Source organism: Natator depressus, chromosome 8, assembly GCF_965152275.1.
Source record: "Natator depressus isolate rNatDep1 chromosome 8, rNatDep2.hap1, whole genome shotgun sequence".
Lineage (NCBI taxonomy): Eukaryota > Metazoa > Chordata > Testudines > Cheloniidae > Natator > Natator depressus.
Genome location: NC_134241.1, coordinates 45,571,415 through 45,588,486, shown reverse-complemented (window position 1 = coordinate 45,588,486; position 17,072 = coordinate 45,571,415). Strand labels below are relative to the sequence as shown.

The 17,072-nt window shown below is 40.1% G+C and overlaps 1 protein-coding gene across 15 annotated transcripts in view; it reads left to right on the top strand.

The window, feature by feature from the left end:
• The window catches only part of PRRC2C (proline rich coiled-coil 2C), a 114,977-nt gene that overhangs the window by 55,939 nt on the left and 41,966 nt on the right, over positions 1-17,072 (top strand). For 11 of the 15 annotated variants that reach the window (XM_074960910.1, XM_074960907.1, XM_074960906.1 and 8 more), the window contains exons 21-24: positions 1,419-1,607; positions 4,210-4,461; positions 12,340-12,429; positions 14,453-14,554. In XM_074960910.1, the coding sequence (XP_074817011.1) occupies positions 1,419-1,607; positions 4,210-4,461; positions 12,340-12,429; positions 14,453-14,554 (633 nt within the window). The remainder of the gene's footprint in view (positions 1-1,418; positions 1,608-4,209; positions 4,462-12,339; positions 12,430-14,452; positions 14,555-17,072) is intronic. The other 4 variants (XM_074960919.1, XM_074960914.1, XM_074960918.1 and 1 more) reach the window with 2 other exon arrangements.

Genomic DNA, 17,072 nt, shown 5'->3' with positions numbered 1-17,072 from the left:
AAGATTCAACTCTCAGTAGCTAACTTGACTAGAATTTGTTAAACAGCCTCAGATTTACCAGTTGTAACTTAACAATTGGATAAATATAGCTGTGATTTTTCAGAAAAAAAATTAAATGTAAGCTTAATTTGAGTTAAAACACTTTAAAAATATTTTGTTTAGCTGCTCTATGCATACTTGTCTGTGGCTCATAGTCAGCAAGATAATATACAGATTCCCTCGATATTGTCGTACTTTTAAGGTTTCTTTCACCCATAGGCCATATTTTCATATTCCCAAAAAAGGGACAATAGATATGCTTCCTGAAAATTGCATATCTACCTTTCCTGTAGTTCTCTAGATACTTGTCCAAGATATCTATCGCAATATAAAACAGTAAGTCTGTAAATAGACTGACCTTAACAGCTCCAGCAGATGAGACAACTCTTCTCAATCTTTTTGCTGACTTCCTTTGAATTAAGTATTAACTTGGTTTTAAAGAGACACACTCAACTTCAAAACAGTTGAAAGTAGTCAAGTGCAGTACATGCCCCCTCTTGTCCATCCAACTATAATGGGTTTTCAACCACATTTTCCTGTTTTTAAATTTTTCTTTCTCCTGTTGACTGACACACTCAAAAAAAGCAGAAAGTGAATATACACAAGATATTTTCAAATGCAAGAAGCTCTTCAATTTATTTAATCAAATCTATTCCAGTAATCTTAGGTTGTCAGCAAAAATATTCATACATCTGACTTTTTAAAACCAACAGTATTCCTTTTAATAGAGCAGCTTCAGGAAAGCTTCTACACATCTCTCACTGGTATTCTGTACCATAGAAACTTTTCTGCTGTGAGGCATGCATTCATGAAGGGTGATTACTTTCTGTACATCATAGGTGATCTGTAAAGCTTCTTAAACAGAAAGTAATATACTAATTTAATTGTGTAATTTAAAAAAGTAAAGTTAAAAATGCATTTTGCAACAAGTATTTGTAAATTGAAAAAATTACGTAATTTCTCTAAAATGTTTGTCATTACAACTTTCCCTAATGCCAGCAACAGGATAAATACTATGAGAATTAAAATGTTAATGAAAGGGTGTATGCTTGTTTAGTATTAAATTCAAGTGTCTAAGCAAATATTTCTTAGAAGAAACCTAGATATTGCCTCAAAACCAGCTTCAACCTGCTATTTTTACATTTGGCTCTGGTCTTACATTCTCAAGTAATGAGAACTAAAAAATGTTTTTAAAAATGAGGATAATGTGGGTTGCATCAAATTTTAACCAGCCTTTCATGTGCTTAACTTCCATTTCCTGACTTTTGTATGCTTAAGTATATAACTACATTAAAATCAAGGTAAAAATCTATTTTAAGGCAACATTCTGGTTGAGCATTTGTTGAAGTTTTAATGTATGCTGTTGATACCTTAACTAGGGAACAAAACCTGGACAGGAAAGTGGAGTCGAGCTTGGAATAGAAACTATTCAGTTTGGAGCCCCAGCTTCTAGTGGTAGTGACAGTGAAGTTGGCCCTGTGCTTTCAGAGAAGCCCACTGACAAAATACCTGAACCAAAAGAGCAAAGACAGAAGCAGCCTCGGGCAGGACCCATCAAAGCACAAAAGGTAAGGGAGAAGATCTTCAGTTAACAGTAGAAGCCTGTATAGTGGGCTCCTGGGTGGCAGAGAAGTCCAGTCAAAAGGAAAAATACCAGAACTGTGGCTTGAAAAAAATTAAAGGAACTGTTACAGGTACGATCCAAATAAGACAGACCTCGTTTCCTGCTGTGTGTTAGTCAGAGAAGATGCTGTGAATCAGTTTACACAGTTACCAAATCAGCCATGTAGAAAGAACCTATAAATATATGCTGTCTGAGCAATCTAAGCCTCCCTCAGACCATCCGAACCTACTTTTTTAAAGTGGGGATGTCTCTGAAATCACTTTTTTTCATAACAATAAATGGCCTATCTCGGTTTTCCTTTAGAAATTGTGTATAGACATTATATTATTTATACTGTCATGTTTAGAGCCTCTATCTGGTCTTTCTTTGCTAGTTGCATGCTAAAGTGCTCGTCCCCACAGGAATATTTAGCAGTCTAGAGGGAGATGGAGGAGAAAACTCCTGTGGTATAGGACAGACTGGATTGTCTGCTAACCAAATGGGTCCTGACTTCTTTTCCTCACCGTCAAATACATAGGCTTGTAGGAAATAGGGGGACAGGAAAAGCTGGGGGATAGGGGAAGAACACTGGCTTCTCACACTGCAGCAGCCCTCTCCAGTGTTTTGGAATAAGTTGGTGGTTAAGGTACTGACCCCAGCCCTGAGTTCCCAGGTCCTCTTCCTGTTGCCTGAGTCCCAGCAGTGATCCCAGTACACTTGTCTACTGGGAACCCCTTAGGTTTTTTTCTGAAGACAAATTGGTTACTTACCCCATCATGACTTAGAAAATTGAAGGTCATTAGAGTGCATCTACTTGTTAAAGAGCCAGCATAGTTTTGATAACCGTTACACTGACCAGATAGCCTGTAATCCAGTGACATTTGCATAATTAATGTTAATAGCAGCAGAGGACTACTCAGACTAAAGGTTCATATAATTGACTTGATGAAAATACATTACTAATCAACAACCTTATAAAATATAACTGAACTCAGTCTTGCATTAAGAACATGCGTATATTGTATGTGTGTCAAATCACTTATATTGGAGTTACGTAAAGGTGATCTGCAAAGGTAAAAAATGCCGTGTTTTTATCAAGTATACAGATTGCATAGGTAGAGAGTCTGTTTTTTCTGCTTGTTTCTACTTTACAAATATCAGGTCTTATTTACTTTGTTTTTGCTGGTAGGACTATAACCTCATAAGACAAGAGAATTAAGTGAGCTATTGATGGGGGAAGAGATTTTCAGTAAAATTAAACGCAAAGTTTTTAGTTAAGTCTTAGACGTTTAGGACTTCTCTTCACTAGAAGGTTGTACTGCTTTAACTATACTGCAATGTACTGTGCTTGGGGATGAGATGGGAGAGGAGAGGAAGGGTGAGGCAGAACTGTCTGCTGTAGGAGTGATGAACCTAAGTGGCCACTCTAGCCAACACATTTCCCCCTCCTTTCTCAACAGCTTTTGAGCCTTCAGGTGCAAACTCTCTGGGTAGGAGTTGTCTTTGTCTCCATTTAGGGGCCTCCCCAGCAGGCAGACATGTAAAGAAGGGTCTCCTTTACCTGTCTCTGGAGCAATTAACCTCCTCATTCCTTGTCATGAAGTACTTGTGGTGAGGGAGAAACTGCCAGTCTCTCCCCTGCTCACTCTTAGCCTCCATTAATGCATTGAGGGCTGCCCTGCCTACCCTAGCCCACTAGCTTTAAAGAGACATTATGCTGCTCCTGCTGCCTCACAGTAGTAGCCACTGAACTGCTTCAAGCAGTCTACCCTCTGGTGGTGTCACCATCTATGAAGAAGGGAGTATCTTCTGAGTGTCATGGCACGGTGTTAAACTTTTTCTTCCTTTGTGGCCACAGACTCCCAGAAGCTCCTCAGCGCTCTCCCTCCACACAGTTATACAGAAATCAACTTTACATTTAAAAACATTGATGATAATATAGCCATATACCATCGCAGCCACCACTCCTGCAAAAGAAGACAGGGAAACACTTGCAAATTTGAGTTTGTGTTTAAAACCCTCTTAGTGCAAACAAAACTGTGGAGGAAATGTCTGGCAAACATCCATACACCAGTGTCTCTTCAACTTAGGGCTGAGAACCCTCCACCTCCAGTTTTCTAGGGCTCCAGCAAAAACAGAAGACTCAATATTCCTGATATTACTAAAGCTAAAAAAAATCCATTCAACATTGCTAGAAAAAACCTTTTGGGCTCTCTTTAGACAGTGTATATTAAAGTTCATTAGTGCAATTTTTTCTTCTTTGCAGGTCACTTTTAATCTTTAGACTGACTATTTAATCCTATGCCATTTAATATAGCACCCATAGTAGCTCTGCTTAGATCTTTGGCTTCCTGCTGGTAATTAGTGCTTTTAAGAGATATGTGATACTCATCTGGTGCCAGATTAACATCTCTAACTAGACTAACCTTCCTTTTATTTAAAACAAAAAAAACCCCAGACATACTGTTTACACCCTCAAGGAACAGTCAGACTTTTGAGTCTTGGTAGATGTCAACAAAATGTTTTGACTAAACAGCCAACACTGACAAGTTAAAACACTAATTTAGCTTCCAGACTTGAGTCCAGTAGAAAACAAAGAATATAAACCTGGTCCTATTGGGAAAGAGCGTTCGCTAAAGAACAGAAAGGTGAAGGATGCCCAGCAGGGAGAGCCCGAGGGACAGGAGAAGCCCAGTCCCACCACTGTCAGGAGTCCAGACCCTGTTTCGACAAAAGAAACCAAAGCCGCAAATGAACTGAGTACTGAAATAGGAACAATTATCTCTGTCTCTGCTCCAGAGTTTGGAACAAATACAAAGGTAAGACAGAAAGTGGCACATTTCTTGAACATTACTGAACAATGTGTGTAAAAGATATTTCATTAACTGTAACCCATTATTGGTCATTTAATGTCTGAATCAGCTATGACATTTAGTTGCCTGCTGATGAAATCATTCAAGTATTACATAGAAGAACTTACAAAACATTGGAGTTGAAAAGTTAAACCATTTGCCTGTAGTTGTTCTCAGGAGGTAATATTTAAAAATAGAACACTGCTGTGGATCATGTGCCCTGTATGTGACTGTGGTTGACGTGTTCTAAACTGTTACACTGCCTCATCGGTGATTACAGGTGCTCACTAAGCTATAGAAAATAAGTCTGTGCTCTGAGCCCTAGGTTCTGGTCTGTGGGGAATAGCACCAAAGAGGTTGGAGAAGGCAGAAGCCTTAAACTTCAAATCAGGCACTGAGTGTATCCAAGTTGCACAAGAGCAAGGTGGTCAACCATCATCAGAGAGCTGTAGCAAAATGTTGGAGGGAGACTCAATTTGCAAGTTCGAGTACCACAGCAAAGGAAACAGCATATATCAAGCTGCAAGATAAGCTTTAGTATGGAAACATTTTCAAAAGCACGTAAAGAATTTAGATGTCCAAATCCTATTGAGTTTCAATGAGACTTCAGTGCTTTTGAAAATTGCTGTGGAACATGGTGAAGACACTTAAGCTTCACTGTACGTTCTCTGCAGATTGCTCTCTGATTTTATGGAGACCTTTTGTAATAACACTTAACAGGAAGACCTCTACTTTGCTTGCTTTCAGCCCTGATCCTTAGCTATGCTGTACTGACAGCACAAAATTGGGGGGAAGGGGTAGGAATAACCAAGGCTTCCCAGTGATCCTCTGCTGTTGTGATAACTCCTCTGGGGTCTATTGAATCCAGTATAACTTTAAAGCAGCCTACAGATTACTTGAATTTACACCAAAGGACTAGCCCACCATACAGCCAGTGCAAGATTGAGCACAAAGATTGAGAACGCGACTGCAGAAATTAAGCTCCTTATCTATCAACTGGAGGTGGGGAAGTGGACATTTTAAATAGGAACTGGTGGTTGTTTCAGTAGCAGGTGGGCACATACCACCTGCTGGCAAGACAATTTAATGACTCGGGACTTCCAGTTTGTAATGTTCTGTCTCAGTTGCCTGCAGATAGTCAATCTTGAGCTGGAAGTATTGCTCTGTTGCTAGCAGTGACATTGTACTTGATATGTTGAGGAATCTGAGATACTAGTGACTCCAAGAACGTTGTTTAAATAGTTCTAAGTTAGCCGAAACAACTTAAAAAAAACTGAGAGCATATCTGTGATCCTTTAAGCTGAGTTGCCACATGCTCTTCAGTGAACTGGAAGCAGTCTGCAGAGCAGTTATTGGAGGCTGCACATCCTTGGAAAGATTCACTCTTGAGAGACATGAGGGGTGGTACATGACCTCTGCCATGGAGAAGAGGTAGTCTCTGAAATCTGTTCTAGCCTAATGAATGTTTCTCCTGTTGCCAGCAGTGGAAAGTTTGTTTTAAGGTGTGTTGGTGAGTTTGAGTAAATAGTGGGTGCTGCCGTTTTTAATCTTGTCTGTATCTGTGTATTGGCTTCCCTGAACCAGCAGACTTAAATGTCTTAAGCCCACCAAAAACTGGTAAGATGAAAAGTGTAACCTCTGAGGTGCTGAAGTAGTATTTTTGGGGAGCAGGGGAGACGATGACTGCATCTTACTTTGTACATCCTGGCTTGGGCCTAGTTCCTTTATTGTCAGAGCCCAATGGGTTTTTTGTAACCTCTTGTTCTAGGACCAGAGCATCCCACTGAGGCCTATCAGGGTAAGGAGAACATAATCATCTTTGCCTGACTCTTCCCAGGAAGCATTCAGAATGGGAAAGATGCTTCAGCTGACTACCCAAAAGCAAGGCCCTGGATAGAATAGCACTAGCAGCATACATTGACATCCTTTTGTCCTCTCCCTAATCCCAAGAAGTTACAGGCAACCCACAAAGGGAGAAATTGGCTTTTGTGATATTTTGGCTCCTTTATTAAGTATAAAGAAGACTTTAAAGGGTGGGATTGTTCTTTTAAGTTTTTTTAAATGTAAGTTGAAGCATCAGGAGTATCAAGTCTGGTGTCTGCAGGAAGCTTAAAGGACCAGAGTGCTGAAATGGGAGCTATCCCAGCCCTTAGCTGAAATGTTCACACAGATCTTTTCTCCCAGCTGTTTGAGTTAAATAGGTGTTAACAAAACAGTGTTTTCAACAGTTTACCTAAATATTCCTTGCCCTCTCAGTTGTTCAAATTTCACTCATTATTGTGATGTCATAATTGTGTTCTCCAGTCACCCATGGAGTCCTCCATGAAAAACAGGTAGACAAATCTTCAATTTTGAATATAAAACCAAGCAGGAAAACTATATTTAGAAGAGAAACTTTCAGGCTTTTTTAAAACATTACCAAAGCAATACACAAATCTCTGCAGGTCACTTTTGAGGAAGTGGCGCCATCAACTTCAAATCTAGTTTTTAAAGTAGTTTTAGGTATCATGCCTGTCCCTAAGTTCCTCTGCCAGCTTTTGTTTTCCAGCCACATTTTTGTGTCTTTAAAATGTTTTTCTCTCCTTATTCCTTGGAGGACCCAGCCAGACAAAGTGAAATGGACTGTACAAGGAAAAACAGATGATGGCTGTGCATTTTAGACAACTGTATAGCCATCAAGTATAACGAAATGAAAAATAGGGGGAAAGTTTTCCTCTATTGTTGTATTAATTTTAGATAGCATTAAAAGTAAATAATTTTCAAACAAGTGATTTTAAAGTTTTTAAGCTAAACACAGTGAGCAGTCTCTTTAAAAAAAAAAAAAAAAAAAAAAAAAAACCTACTGCTCATGTGAGAGGATGGTGAGTTTTCCCTCTCTAAGTCAGGTTGCAACAGTCAAGTATACCTTGTCTGCTACTCCAGAACCGCAGAGCAGAGTACTTCACCCTTTCAAAAAAAAGCTCCATAGTGAGAGCACCCATGTTGTTTAGTCATGCTCTTTACATTATAAATATAGAACGTCAGGATGATGATGATGATCCATATAATATGAGAAGAGACATGCTTTTTGGAGTTGCTGCTGCATCTCATTTGTTTCAACAGTCTTATGTTTCTATGGTGAGACCACTCTTGCTGTCTTTTAAATCTAAATAAACAAACCACACTGGCCTCTCCACCTCCCCCAGAAATCATTAAAATGGTATGTAAACCACATCTTGCAATTCATAGGTACAGTCAACAATATCAGTCCTACCACTTTTGAAAGTAATGGAATCCACCTGGTACTGACTTGTAGTTAATGGAAGCTAGCTCTTTAAAAGAAGCTAAAATGTCCCAATAGGCCTGGGAAATTGCTTCATTTGCAGCCTAAAATGGATGAGCATTTAACAACCTCCTTGGCTTGGACAATCACCTCAAGCCAGAAACAAATCAAACTTCTTTTCAGATAATACATAATGTAGCTTTAAACCAGCCTTTTCCTTCACAGGAGGTTCTCTTCTCAGTGCCAACTCTTCTATGTCTATCGTCTTCTAGATTCATCTCAGCTTTGTACAACATTCTCCTCCTTTTAGGCAACTTAGGGTAGCTGGGAAAGTTGGCCCCTCTGTTTCAACTTCTGATTGCCCATACAAGTTTAAAAAAAAAAAAAAAGCTTGCACCTATACTTCTCATTTTTTCTTGATACTGCTTTGGAATTTTATTTAGATAAATAGAAATTATTTTATTGGTTTCTTCAGTATAACATTGATAAAGATTAATAACATCCTTGAACTACAAAAGGCTAAGACAATCATGTAGAGCCAAAAGGAAGTATTGTTTTAGCCTCAAAGACAACCTTTAAACTTTGCTTTTAGTATTGTAACCTTGTTGGTCCCAGCATATTAGAGAGACAAGGTGGGTGAGGTAATATATTTTATTGGACCAACTTCTGTTAGTGAAAGAGACAACCTTTTGAGCTGCACAGCTTCTTTGGATCTGGAGAAGATACTCTGTCGTCTTAGCTAAGGCTAAGATTTTGTCATGGTTATTTTTAGTAAAAGTCACGGACATGTCACAGGTAATAAAACAAAAATACACAGAAGCCATGACCTGGCTGTTACTCTTGCTGCTGCGGCTCCGTGGTTTCCCCCACCACTATGGCAGCTGGAAGCTGCAGGGTGACCATATATCCCAAAGAGAAAACGGGACACCCCCAGCCGCTCACCCAAGGTATTCTCCCTCCCCCCGCAAGGCTGTCGCCCATTGCTGGAACCCTCGAGAGGGCTCCCTCAGGAGTCTGTCGCTGGAACTTTGCAAAGGGCCGCTTGTCGCTGCTGTTGTCTGTCACTGGAACCCTGCCAGGGCCCCACTGGCTGCCAGTTCCAGAGTCCTGTAACCCCTGGGGCTGAAGCAGAGAATGTCAGGGAGGTCTCTGGAATGGTTCTGTGACATAAATGTAGCCTTAATTATAACTAAATAAAAGGTGGAACAGATGGTTTAGTGTAAATAGTTAACACATTGTAAAATATCATTTAAGGTGAAGTGACCAGTTAACACCTCTTCAGGACAAAAAGTGGAGTTAGTGGGTTAGGGCTTGGCTGCACTACTAAATTAAGTTGACTTAAGTCCAGGTACAGCCATCTGCAGTAATTAAAGCAGTGTTTCACATCCACACTATGCTCCTTCTGTCATTTGTGCGTGTCCTCACCTGGAGTGCTTCCACTGACTGAAGTGGGGCACTGACAGCTAGAGCCCCACCGCCCTGGGGCTCACAGCTGGAGCCCCCCTGACCTGAGGCTGACAGCCCAAGCTGTCAGCCCAGTGCAGGGCTCACAGCTGGAGTGTAGGCTGGCAGGTTCCCTACAACACAGTAGCCGGTCTGCGAGTGCCCAGCTGGAGCCAGGATTCTGGGGGCTGCCACGGTCTCCACACCGCAGCAGCAGCCCTGGAAGTCTCATCTGCAAGCAGGATTCTTGGCGCTAGTAGGCTCCCATCTCCAGGACAGGGAGCTTACTAGCAGTGAAATTGGCTATTCCATATTCCAGCTCCAGCTGTCACTCCGTCTCTGTCCCCTTCCTCAAAGGGAACCTGCATAAAACCTTCAGAAGACAAGCCTGGAAGCTTCAATTCATAACTTTGCTAGACAGTCAAAATCATGGTTTTAATAAAGACACTGGATTTATGGCTCATTAGAGCAATCTAGCCCGCTAACCTCCATTTTTTGTCCTTACTGCTGAGGTGTTAACTGGCCACTTCACCTTAAATTGTCTTTTCCAATATGTTAGCTACTTATGCTAAACCATCTGTTCCACTGGTATTTAGCTATGACACAGAGTACCTTTCATAGACCTGAAGAGCTCTGTGTAGCTTGAAAGCTTGTATTTTTCACAAACACAAGTTGGTCTAATAAAATACTTTACCTCACCCACCTTGCATTTCTAGCAACCTTTAATTTTTAGTTCAGTAAAAAAAATTCTTCCAACAAGAGGGGTGTTGCCTAAACACACAGTTTGTGGAATGTTTCTTGTAGTTAAGGCACTTGATTTGTATTCTAGGAATTTGGCCAACATCCTGAAGGCTATCCATCACTTAACTTCCATTGGGTTATTTAAATATATTTGATTGTCAAATTCAAGCATATGTGCAGTTTTATTTATAATAGAAATCCTAGATTTTAAATGCCTCAACAGCTTCACAAGGAAGAAGTCTAAATGTGAAGCATCTACTGTCAGTTCTGTCTGCCATCTCTGTGGCAGATTGACATTCATTGATTTAGTGACCATGTACCTTCGCATTCTGATTCGCACCATTCCTGATGAAGTTCCTCAAGTCTCTTTCTGAAATAAGAACATCTTGTCAAGAGACTGATGACTTCTTGGGGGTTTAATCAATATCTTGTTAGTGACTATCACAGCCTTGAGAATGCAGGGGTATACACCTGTTTTCATAGGCAGGCAATGGGCTTGATCCTTCACTGTTACTAATTCACTGTAATTACACTGGCATAATATGAAGAATCAGGCCTCGTAAATTCATAAAGACCTGTAACTTAGTAAGTGGCAAATACAACAACCCTGCTAGTGAAATTCTATAAGTCAACTTGTTTCAGTCTTGTCCCAAACAATGTTCAGCCCTGTAAGAGTGAAGATAATGAGAAGCCTGGTGCAGGCTCTTAAAACCGAAGTATCTAACTTTACAATGCCTGCTAGAACATCACTCTGTTCAGGCTGCTAGGATCTTCGGATTAGGTTCCACAAGTGACCACTCCAGTGACTAATGCATCCTGAGATCGTACTTGGAAGAGTGTGGTCAGAAGTATGTATTCCATGTACTTTGACAACCAGAGAAGGACAAGAACTGAACCATATTATTCAAGTTATTTCTCTTCACCAGCCCTACCAGGGAGTGGTGGCAGTGGGTACTAACTCAATGGAGAGACCCCATTGGAAGCCAATATCAGTACAGAGAACACAGAGCAGGAATTTCAGATCAATATCAAGCAACATACCTAGCTTGTTCCCTGAAAATGTTTCTGCTGGAAGTCATCACCTAATGATGATTAAGGACAACGACTTTCTTGAACAAAGGGGGATGTATGTACAGTATCCTGGTAATCCCCAGCAGCAGCTAGTTCAAAGTGAACCTTGGATCTTACTGCAGGGAAACCTAAATAGGAGGGCAGGTGAGCACAGCAGAATGATCCTGGATAAGGAAGACTGGAACTTTCATCCTCATCCGTTCCATGAAATCACTTTCCAGTGCAGAAAAATCCAAGGGGGAGCTTGTCTCATCCATGGAAAAATCATAAAAGGTAGTTTCCAGAAGGAATCCAGGAACAATAGCCATTGACTGTCTCTCCCCTAGTATTGGGACAAGGATCATCTTTATACCTTTTCCCAATATTTCTGAACTCGAGGTGTTTTTAAAAAGTTAATCTCACATAGTAATTAGCAGACCTAGAAATGGCAATATGGTCTTCCTTTTGGTTCCAAACAAGACCCAATGTCCTTTTGCAAGGACTAATTCTACAACTCTGTCTAGTCGCACTAAGCATGGTAGTATAGCTTTAGAAAAGGAATCATGGAGACAGAAATGCTGTTTGGAAGAGGGCATAAAACCTGTCTTTGTATTCCCAAGAGTTGGCTTTGAATGCTCATACAAGAATTTTAATATGACTTCAGGAACGAGTGCGAGGAGTTTTCCATCCTGTGATGAGCTAGTAAAAATTCTTCATTTTTGCTTTGAGTTGACTTCTTAGTTACCTTTTTAAAACTTGGTAAGATCTTGCCATTTCCAGATCAATTTTTCACTGGCCACTTGCCACCAGTGAAATTTCTTATGTGCACTTTGATTTCTTCATCTGTTTCATCTTTTCAGAAAAGATAAGTCTCAGCCCTTTAGAGAAAAGTGCATATTCATCCCCTCCATTCTTTTTTTAACCTGGAGACCCTTATCTTTCATATGCTTACCTAAGAAACATCTGATCTTATTTTATACTGTTTTCTTCTGTGTTTTATAGCCATGTGCCTAATATTAAAAGCCATTAAAAGTTGTATTTAGCTTCGAAAAGTTATCATCTGGACCGCATACATGATTAAAGGCAAGGCTTTCCTGGATATGTTGCCTCTGACAGAGCTGAAATCTTCCACAAATTCTTCTAGTGCAAAGTAACTCAGCAGTGAGAATTGCTGGACATGCCTTCTAAGAAAATTAATTAATGTGTGATGAAATTCTGTCATCATACTGCTTGGTGAACTGCTTCTATGTAAAAGATAGTCAAACCACTATCTGAAAAGACTACACCTGAGACTAGAAAACCTAGTTTAGATAGGGGGTTCGTTTTAATGGACTTATTTTTCTTCACAGGAGTCTGTGACAGACTACACTACACCTTCTTCTCATCCTAACACTGTGGCTGCTAGCAGTACAAAAATGGAGGAGACTTTGGTGACTAATGTAAGTCTATTGTAGTGAATCTCTTGACCTAGAACAGGGAAAATGTATTTATACTCTTGTCTTCCTTTTTAAAAGCACACAATGTTGCATTCAGTTAGCTATTAGTACGGTTTCCATTATGTTAACCAGGTGTTCATTGTGTAATTCCACTGTAAAAAAAAATAATAATAATAATAACAACTTCAGTTTGGTTAGTGTCTGTCTGAGTTCTTTGTGTGTTACATGGTGTTTCTTGTTTTTAAAACAACGAAAAATTTGGAAGCCTATGTAAAGTAAAGATATTTTTAGAGGATACTTGAAAAGAGATGGTGTCAAGATTCAGGATGACTGTTCCAGATAGCAGGAATTACAGAGAAGTTACCCTCAACAGCATTTGTGAGACTAAGGGAAAGAAGAGGCCTGTACTAATAGTTAGAGGTGGAGTCTGTAAGATAAGCAAAGGAAGTCCCCAAAAGACTTGTTTTTAAAGAATTATTTTGATCTGGATCCTGAAATTAATTGTGGCTATCAAATGTGAGGGAACCAATTTAGTGGTGTGTTTAAAGTAGACAGCAGAATTCAATCATAATGCTTGAAGTACTTCCCACAAAGCCAGCAATACTGGCTTTGTGGATTTGTTGTCTGTATTAGTTTTTCTTACATGGTGAGAGAGAGTACCAAATAGTGCATGAATCATAGTGACTTCAAATGTGTCTTGAACTTGGTGGGTCTCTGTCAGAGTAGGAACCTGGACCTTGTGATTCTGCTAGTTTGAACAATGCAAATATAACTAGCTCAGAGTTGACTGGATTTGGGGGAATTGTGACAGGTCCTACTCCTACATCTCTCCCAAGAGAGCTTACAATTTAAAATAAAATGTATTCTTATTAAATGGATTTAGTGATAACATCCTTGATGCATTTTTGTGGCAGTGTTGTTTGTAGCTACTCCTGCGCACCTCTTCCATTCAAATGCTGTGACATTTTTTGTGCTATTTGTTCGTGGTAGACTCAAATCCTAGGCAAAGTATGATACTTTGTTTTGTAATTCCTTGGTCTTGCTGATTTTGGTGTATTGCCTTGTTGCCTGGTAGAGTTGGATCCACGCACAGGAAATATGGTCTCCAAGCAAAAACAGATTTGGGCTTTTGTCTAGTTTCAAAGTTTCAGTACATGTATTTTGAGATTAATCTCATTCTGTGGCAGCTAGGGTGACCAGATGTCCGGATTTTATAGGGACAGTCCTGATTTTTGGGTCTTTTTCTTATATAGGCTCCTATTACCCCCACCCCCATCCCAATTTTTCACACTTGCTTTCCGGTCACCTTAGTGGCAGGTCTGTATGCTCTATGCCTAAACTAAGAGTTGGTGATAGACAGGAGTAAGAGACTATTACTATAGCAAGGATCATAGCAACATTTTCTCAGATCTTGCGTTTAGGACCTTGAGTAAATCCATCATTAGCTTTTTCTTGTGCAACAATTGATTGCATTTTGTCAAATTTGCATTCTTTCTCCTAAACTTGCCTTTGTATGAGAGTCCTATTGAAAGAGAGCTAGGAAACTAGAAATAGCCATATGCAAGCATTAGTTGCCAGGTATAGTTTTGCTTATTTTGTGGTCCTGTGACTTTTTGAAGAACATAGTTTTTTTTTTTTTGTTTTTTTGTTTTTTTTGGTAGAAGTTGCATCTCAGAGTTTGGATCCTAATAGGGCCAGGCTTGATTTGGGAAGAATTTTGTACCCCATTGAACTAAAAGTACATTTGGGGCTAAATTCCCAAATGGCTAAATCACACGACTATACAGAAGACATTGGTGCATGGACAAATAATCCTGCAGTCACTCTCAGAGATGACAGGTATTACCTGAACACATACTAAATGACCTTTCCCCTCCAAATTTTCATCCTAGTTTGTCAAAACATCCCTGCCAAAAGCTCAAGCCTTGAAGAAAATTTAATTTATTAGCACTGCTTGAGCTTTTGCTCTTAAGGGGCTTTTGTAGTAGACTTAGTTAGAATGTGATGTGTGTTGCCTGCCTTTCAGGTGCCCCTGCCCCACACCCTTCCCCTCCCTAGGAGGGAGACTCTACAACAGAGCTCCAGCCTAACTCCAGTTTCTCCCGCTACCGTGGACCTCACCCTCAAGGTATGTACCACATCCCTCTAAGGGTCATTTTCTTGCATGCAAGGGAAAAAGATAATGGAGAACTTGCTGGTGAACCTTTTTAGAGCCTTCCTTTGTTTCCTCTTCTGAACTGCTTTTGCATATAAACAGATGGCTGAAACAAAAGGGTGTATCAAAGGGGATGCATTCAATTATAAATCTCTTTAACCCCATTTTGCATTAACACTTGGCCTCAATCTTGACTCCCACTACCCTGAGAGTTAATTCTAGGGAGGCACATGTAAGAGTGTAAATATTGTGGCATGCTGCTCATGACAGAAACCTGTCATATTTTGACGTATTGGTGGATAGGTCTGTTTAAAACAAGCTGGTTACAGATTGATGGTTGTACAGGTTTTTAAAAACTGAGTAGTGCATTAACTTCAGCAAGCAGTACTTGAATTTCTTAGCTCTCTTTTTCCTTTTGATTAGTGATGTGTGACTTGTACAGTTAGATGATTGGAGTAGTAAATAATGAAAAGTAGGTTGGCACTAAGTTATTTTATGTCAACAGCTGTTGTCTCATATAAACTAGTACAAAAGTGCTTTGCTATACTTGTGGTTGACGTTTCATGCTCCTTTATTGTGCAGTGTGGAGCAAGTATGTGAGAGCATTTGTTCTATGGCATGTATGTAGTCTGATGTTGGGAGGGTTTGGATTGTGTGTTCTATAACTCACTAACATTATTAAGCTGGTCTCTGTCCTTTGGCTACAGCATTTTTAGGAGGGTCTATGCTTTCCAGTGTCATAGATGAGCTATGTGATAGTGTTTGTATACACTGAACTAGTAAAAGCATTGCAACTTCCTCTAATTTTCAGAAGGCACAATGTTGTCCAAACTAGAACTCACTCGAAACAGGGTTGGATGCATAGCTAACTGGCTTTCAAGGAATTTTCATGCAACTCCCAGTGAGAATTTCTCACTGAAATGGTTTTGTGATAGATGAAAGTTTCTTTCCGGTTTTCATAGACTGAATACAGCACAACCCAGTGGTTCAACCCTAGTTACTGTTAATTCTCCTTTATTATCCTCCCCTCTTTTTGTTTCTGTATGTTTAAAGTGTCTCAACCAGGAAAAATGTTAGTCTTTTTTAAGGGGAAAAAATGAGTGAGGTCAGAAGAGTGGTTTAATTTGGGGAGGTAATAGAGAAGGAAGAGTAATCTAGCAAGGGAAACTCTGCTAGCTGGTTAAAATTTGAGGAAATAATAATACATTACATTTCAATCTAACTTTCTGGTGTCTGGAAGCACTTTTTTAAATTGTTACCTTTAAATGTTAAACTTAATAGAACAACATCTGGAAATAAGTAGCTCATTCACTAAACACTTGGTACAGGTAGGGATATTACCCATCCTGAGACAGTTTCACACCTTTTAAGCATTAGCCTGCTGAGCAGACTGTTGAGTTCCTTTTGTGTATATTTTCTTGTCCTGTAACTTTGTTGGGGAACTTCTATACCAGGCTGATTTGATTGTCCTAATAAACATTTGATAGATGATAGCTGTATCCACAGTAGGTATGATGAGAAATTTTGTCTAAAATCTGTGCTGAGAGTCTACAAACATTTTGGGAAGGCTTATTTTTTTATTTCCCCCCCGCGCCTCCCTGTATTCTGCCCTCTACTCAGACATTCAGGGTTTGCATCTCTTCCTGCAAATACCAAAGGTAGTTCACACTTTTTCAAGGCACTCTAGGACTTGACCATGCCCCTACCATCTTTATGCCAGAGTCTCTGGTACCCAAACAGAACATTGCTGCTATTCTCCCATCCTACTGAATGTAATCCTTGCTTTTAAAAGCTGCTTTGAGGGCAGCAGTGAGCATTATCTTCCAACCCTCCTCCCTTAGAGGAAGAAGAGTTTCCAGGCTTTTCTTCTGGAATGGAATAATGCTCCAGTCTTCTCTCTTGTTCCTCCATCCCCTATCATAGCATTCCATCTGCAAGGAGTTCCTCTCAAGAAATGGGGGGTGGGGAACTCTGCCACAATTGCTCCTTTCTCTGGGCCTCACTCTGCCAGGGAAAGATACTCTGAGTGGAAGGCTTGTTTGGATCTCTGCTTGACTCACATCAGCCAAGGCTTCTCGGGAGACACCTTTGCAAAGACAGGTCAGCCATGTTAGGACTTAGCCAGGCCTTTGCTGATCAAGGTCTCTTTGGCAGGGAAAGTCCACAATCCTCTTAAACTTCCCTGCCTACCATGCTTCTAAATTCCAGGGTCACATCTAAAGGTTCTAAGTGGGGTAACCAAGTCATTTGGCAAGGAATCTGCCTTTGTTTTTCTGTCCTTGCTCACAGAAAACCTTTTTTCTTAGGGAAGTTTTTCTTTTGCTTCCTCTGCAATCATTTATTGACTTCTGAATGCTGGGACCCTGGAGCACTTGAGCGGGCTAAGGCCCAGTTGGAGTCACTACCCAACACACTCCCTCTCCACCAGATGAAAAAAACTACAGAGGCTCAAAAAACACAGAAAAAAGGTAAAATCATTCTGGATGCTCTT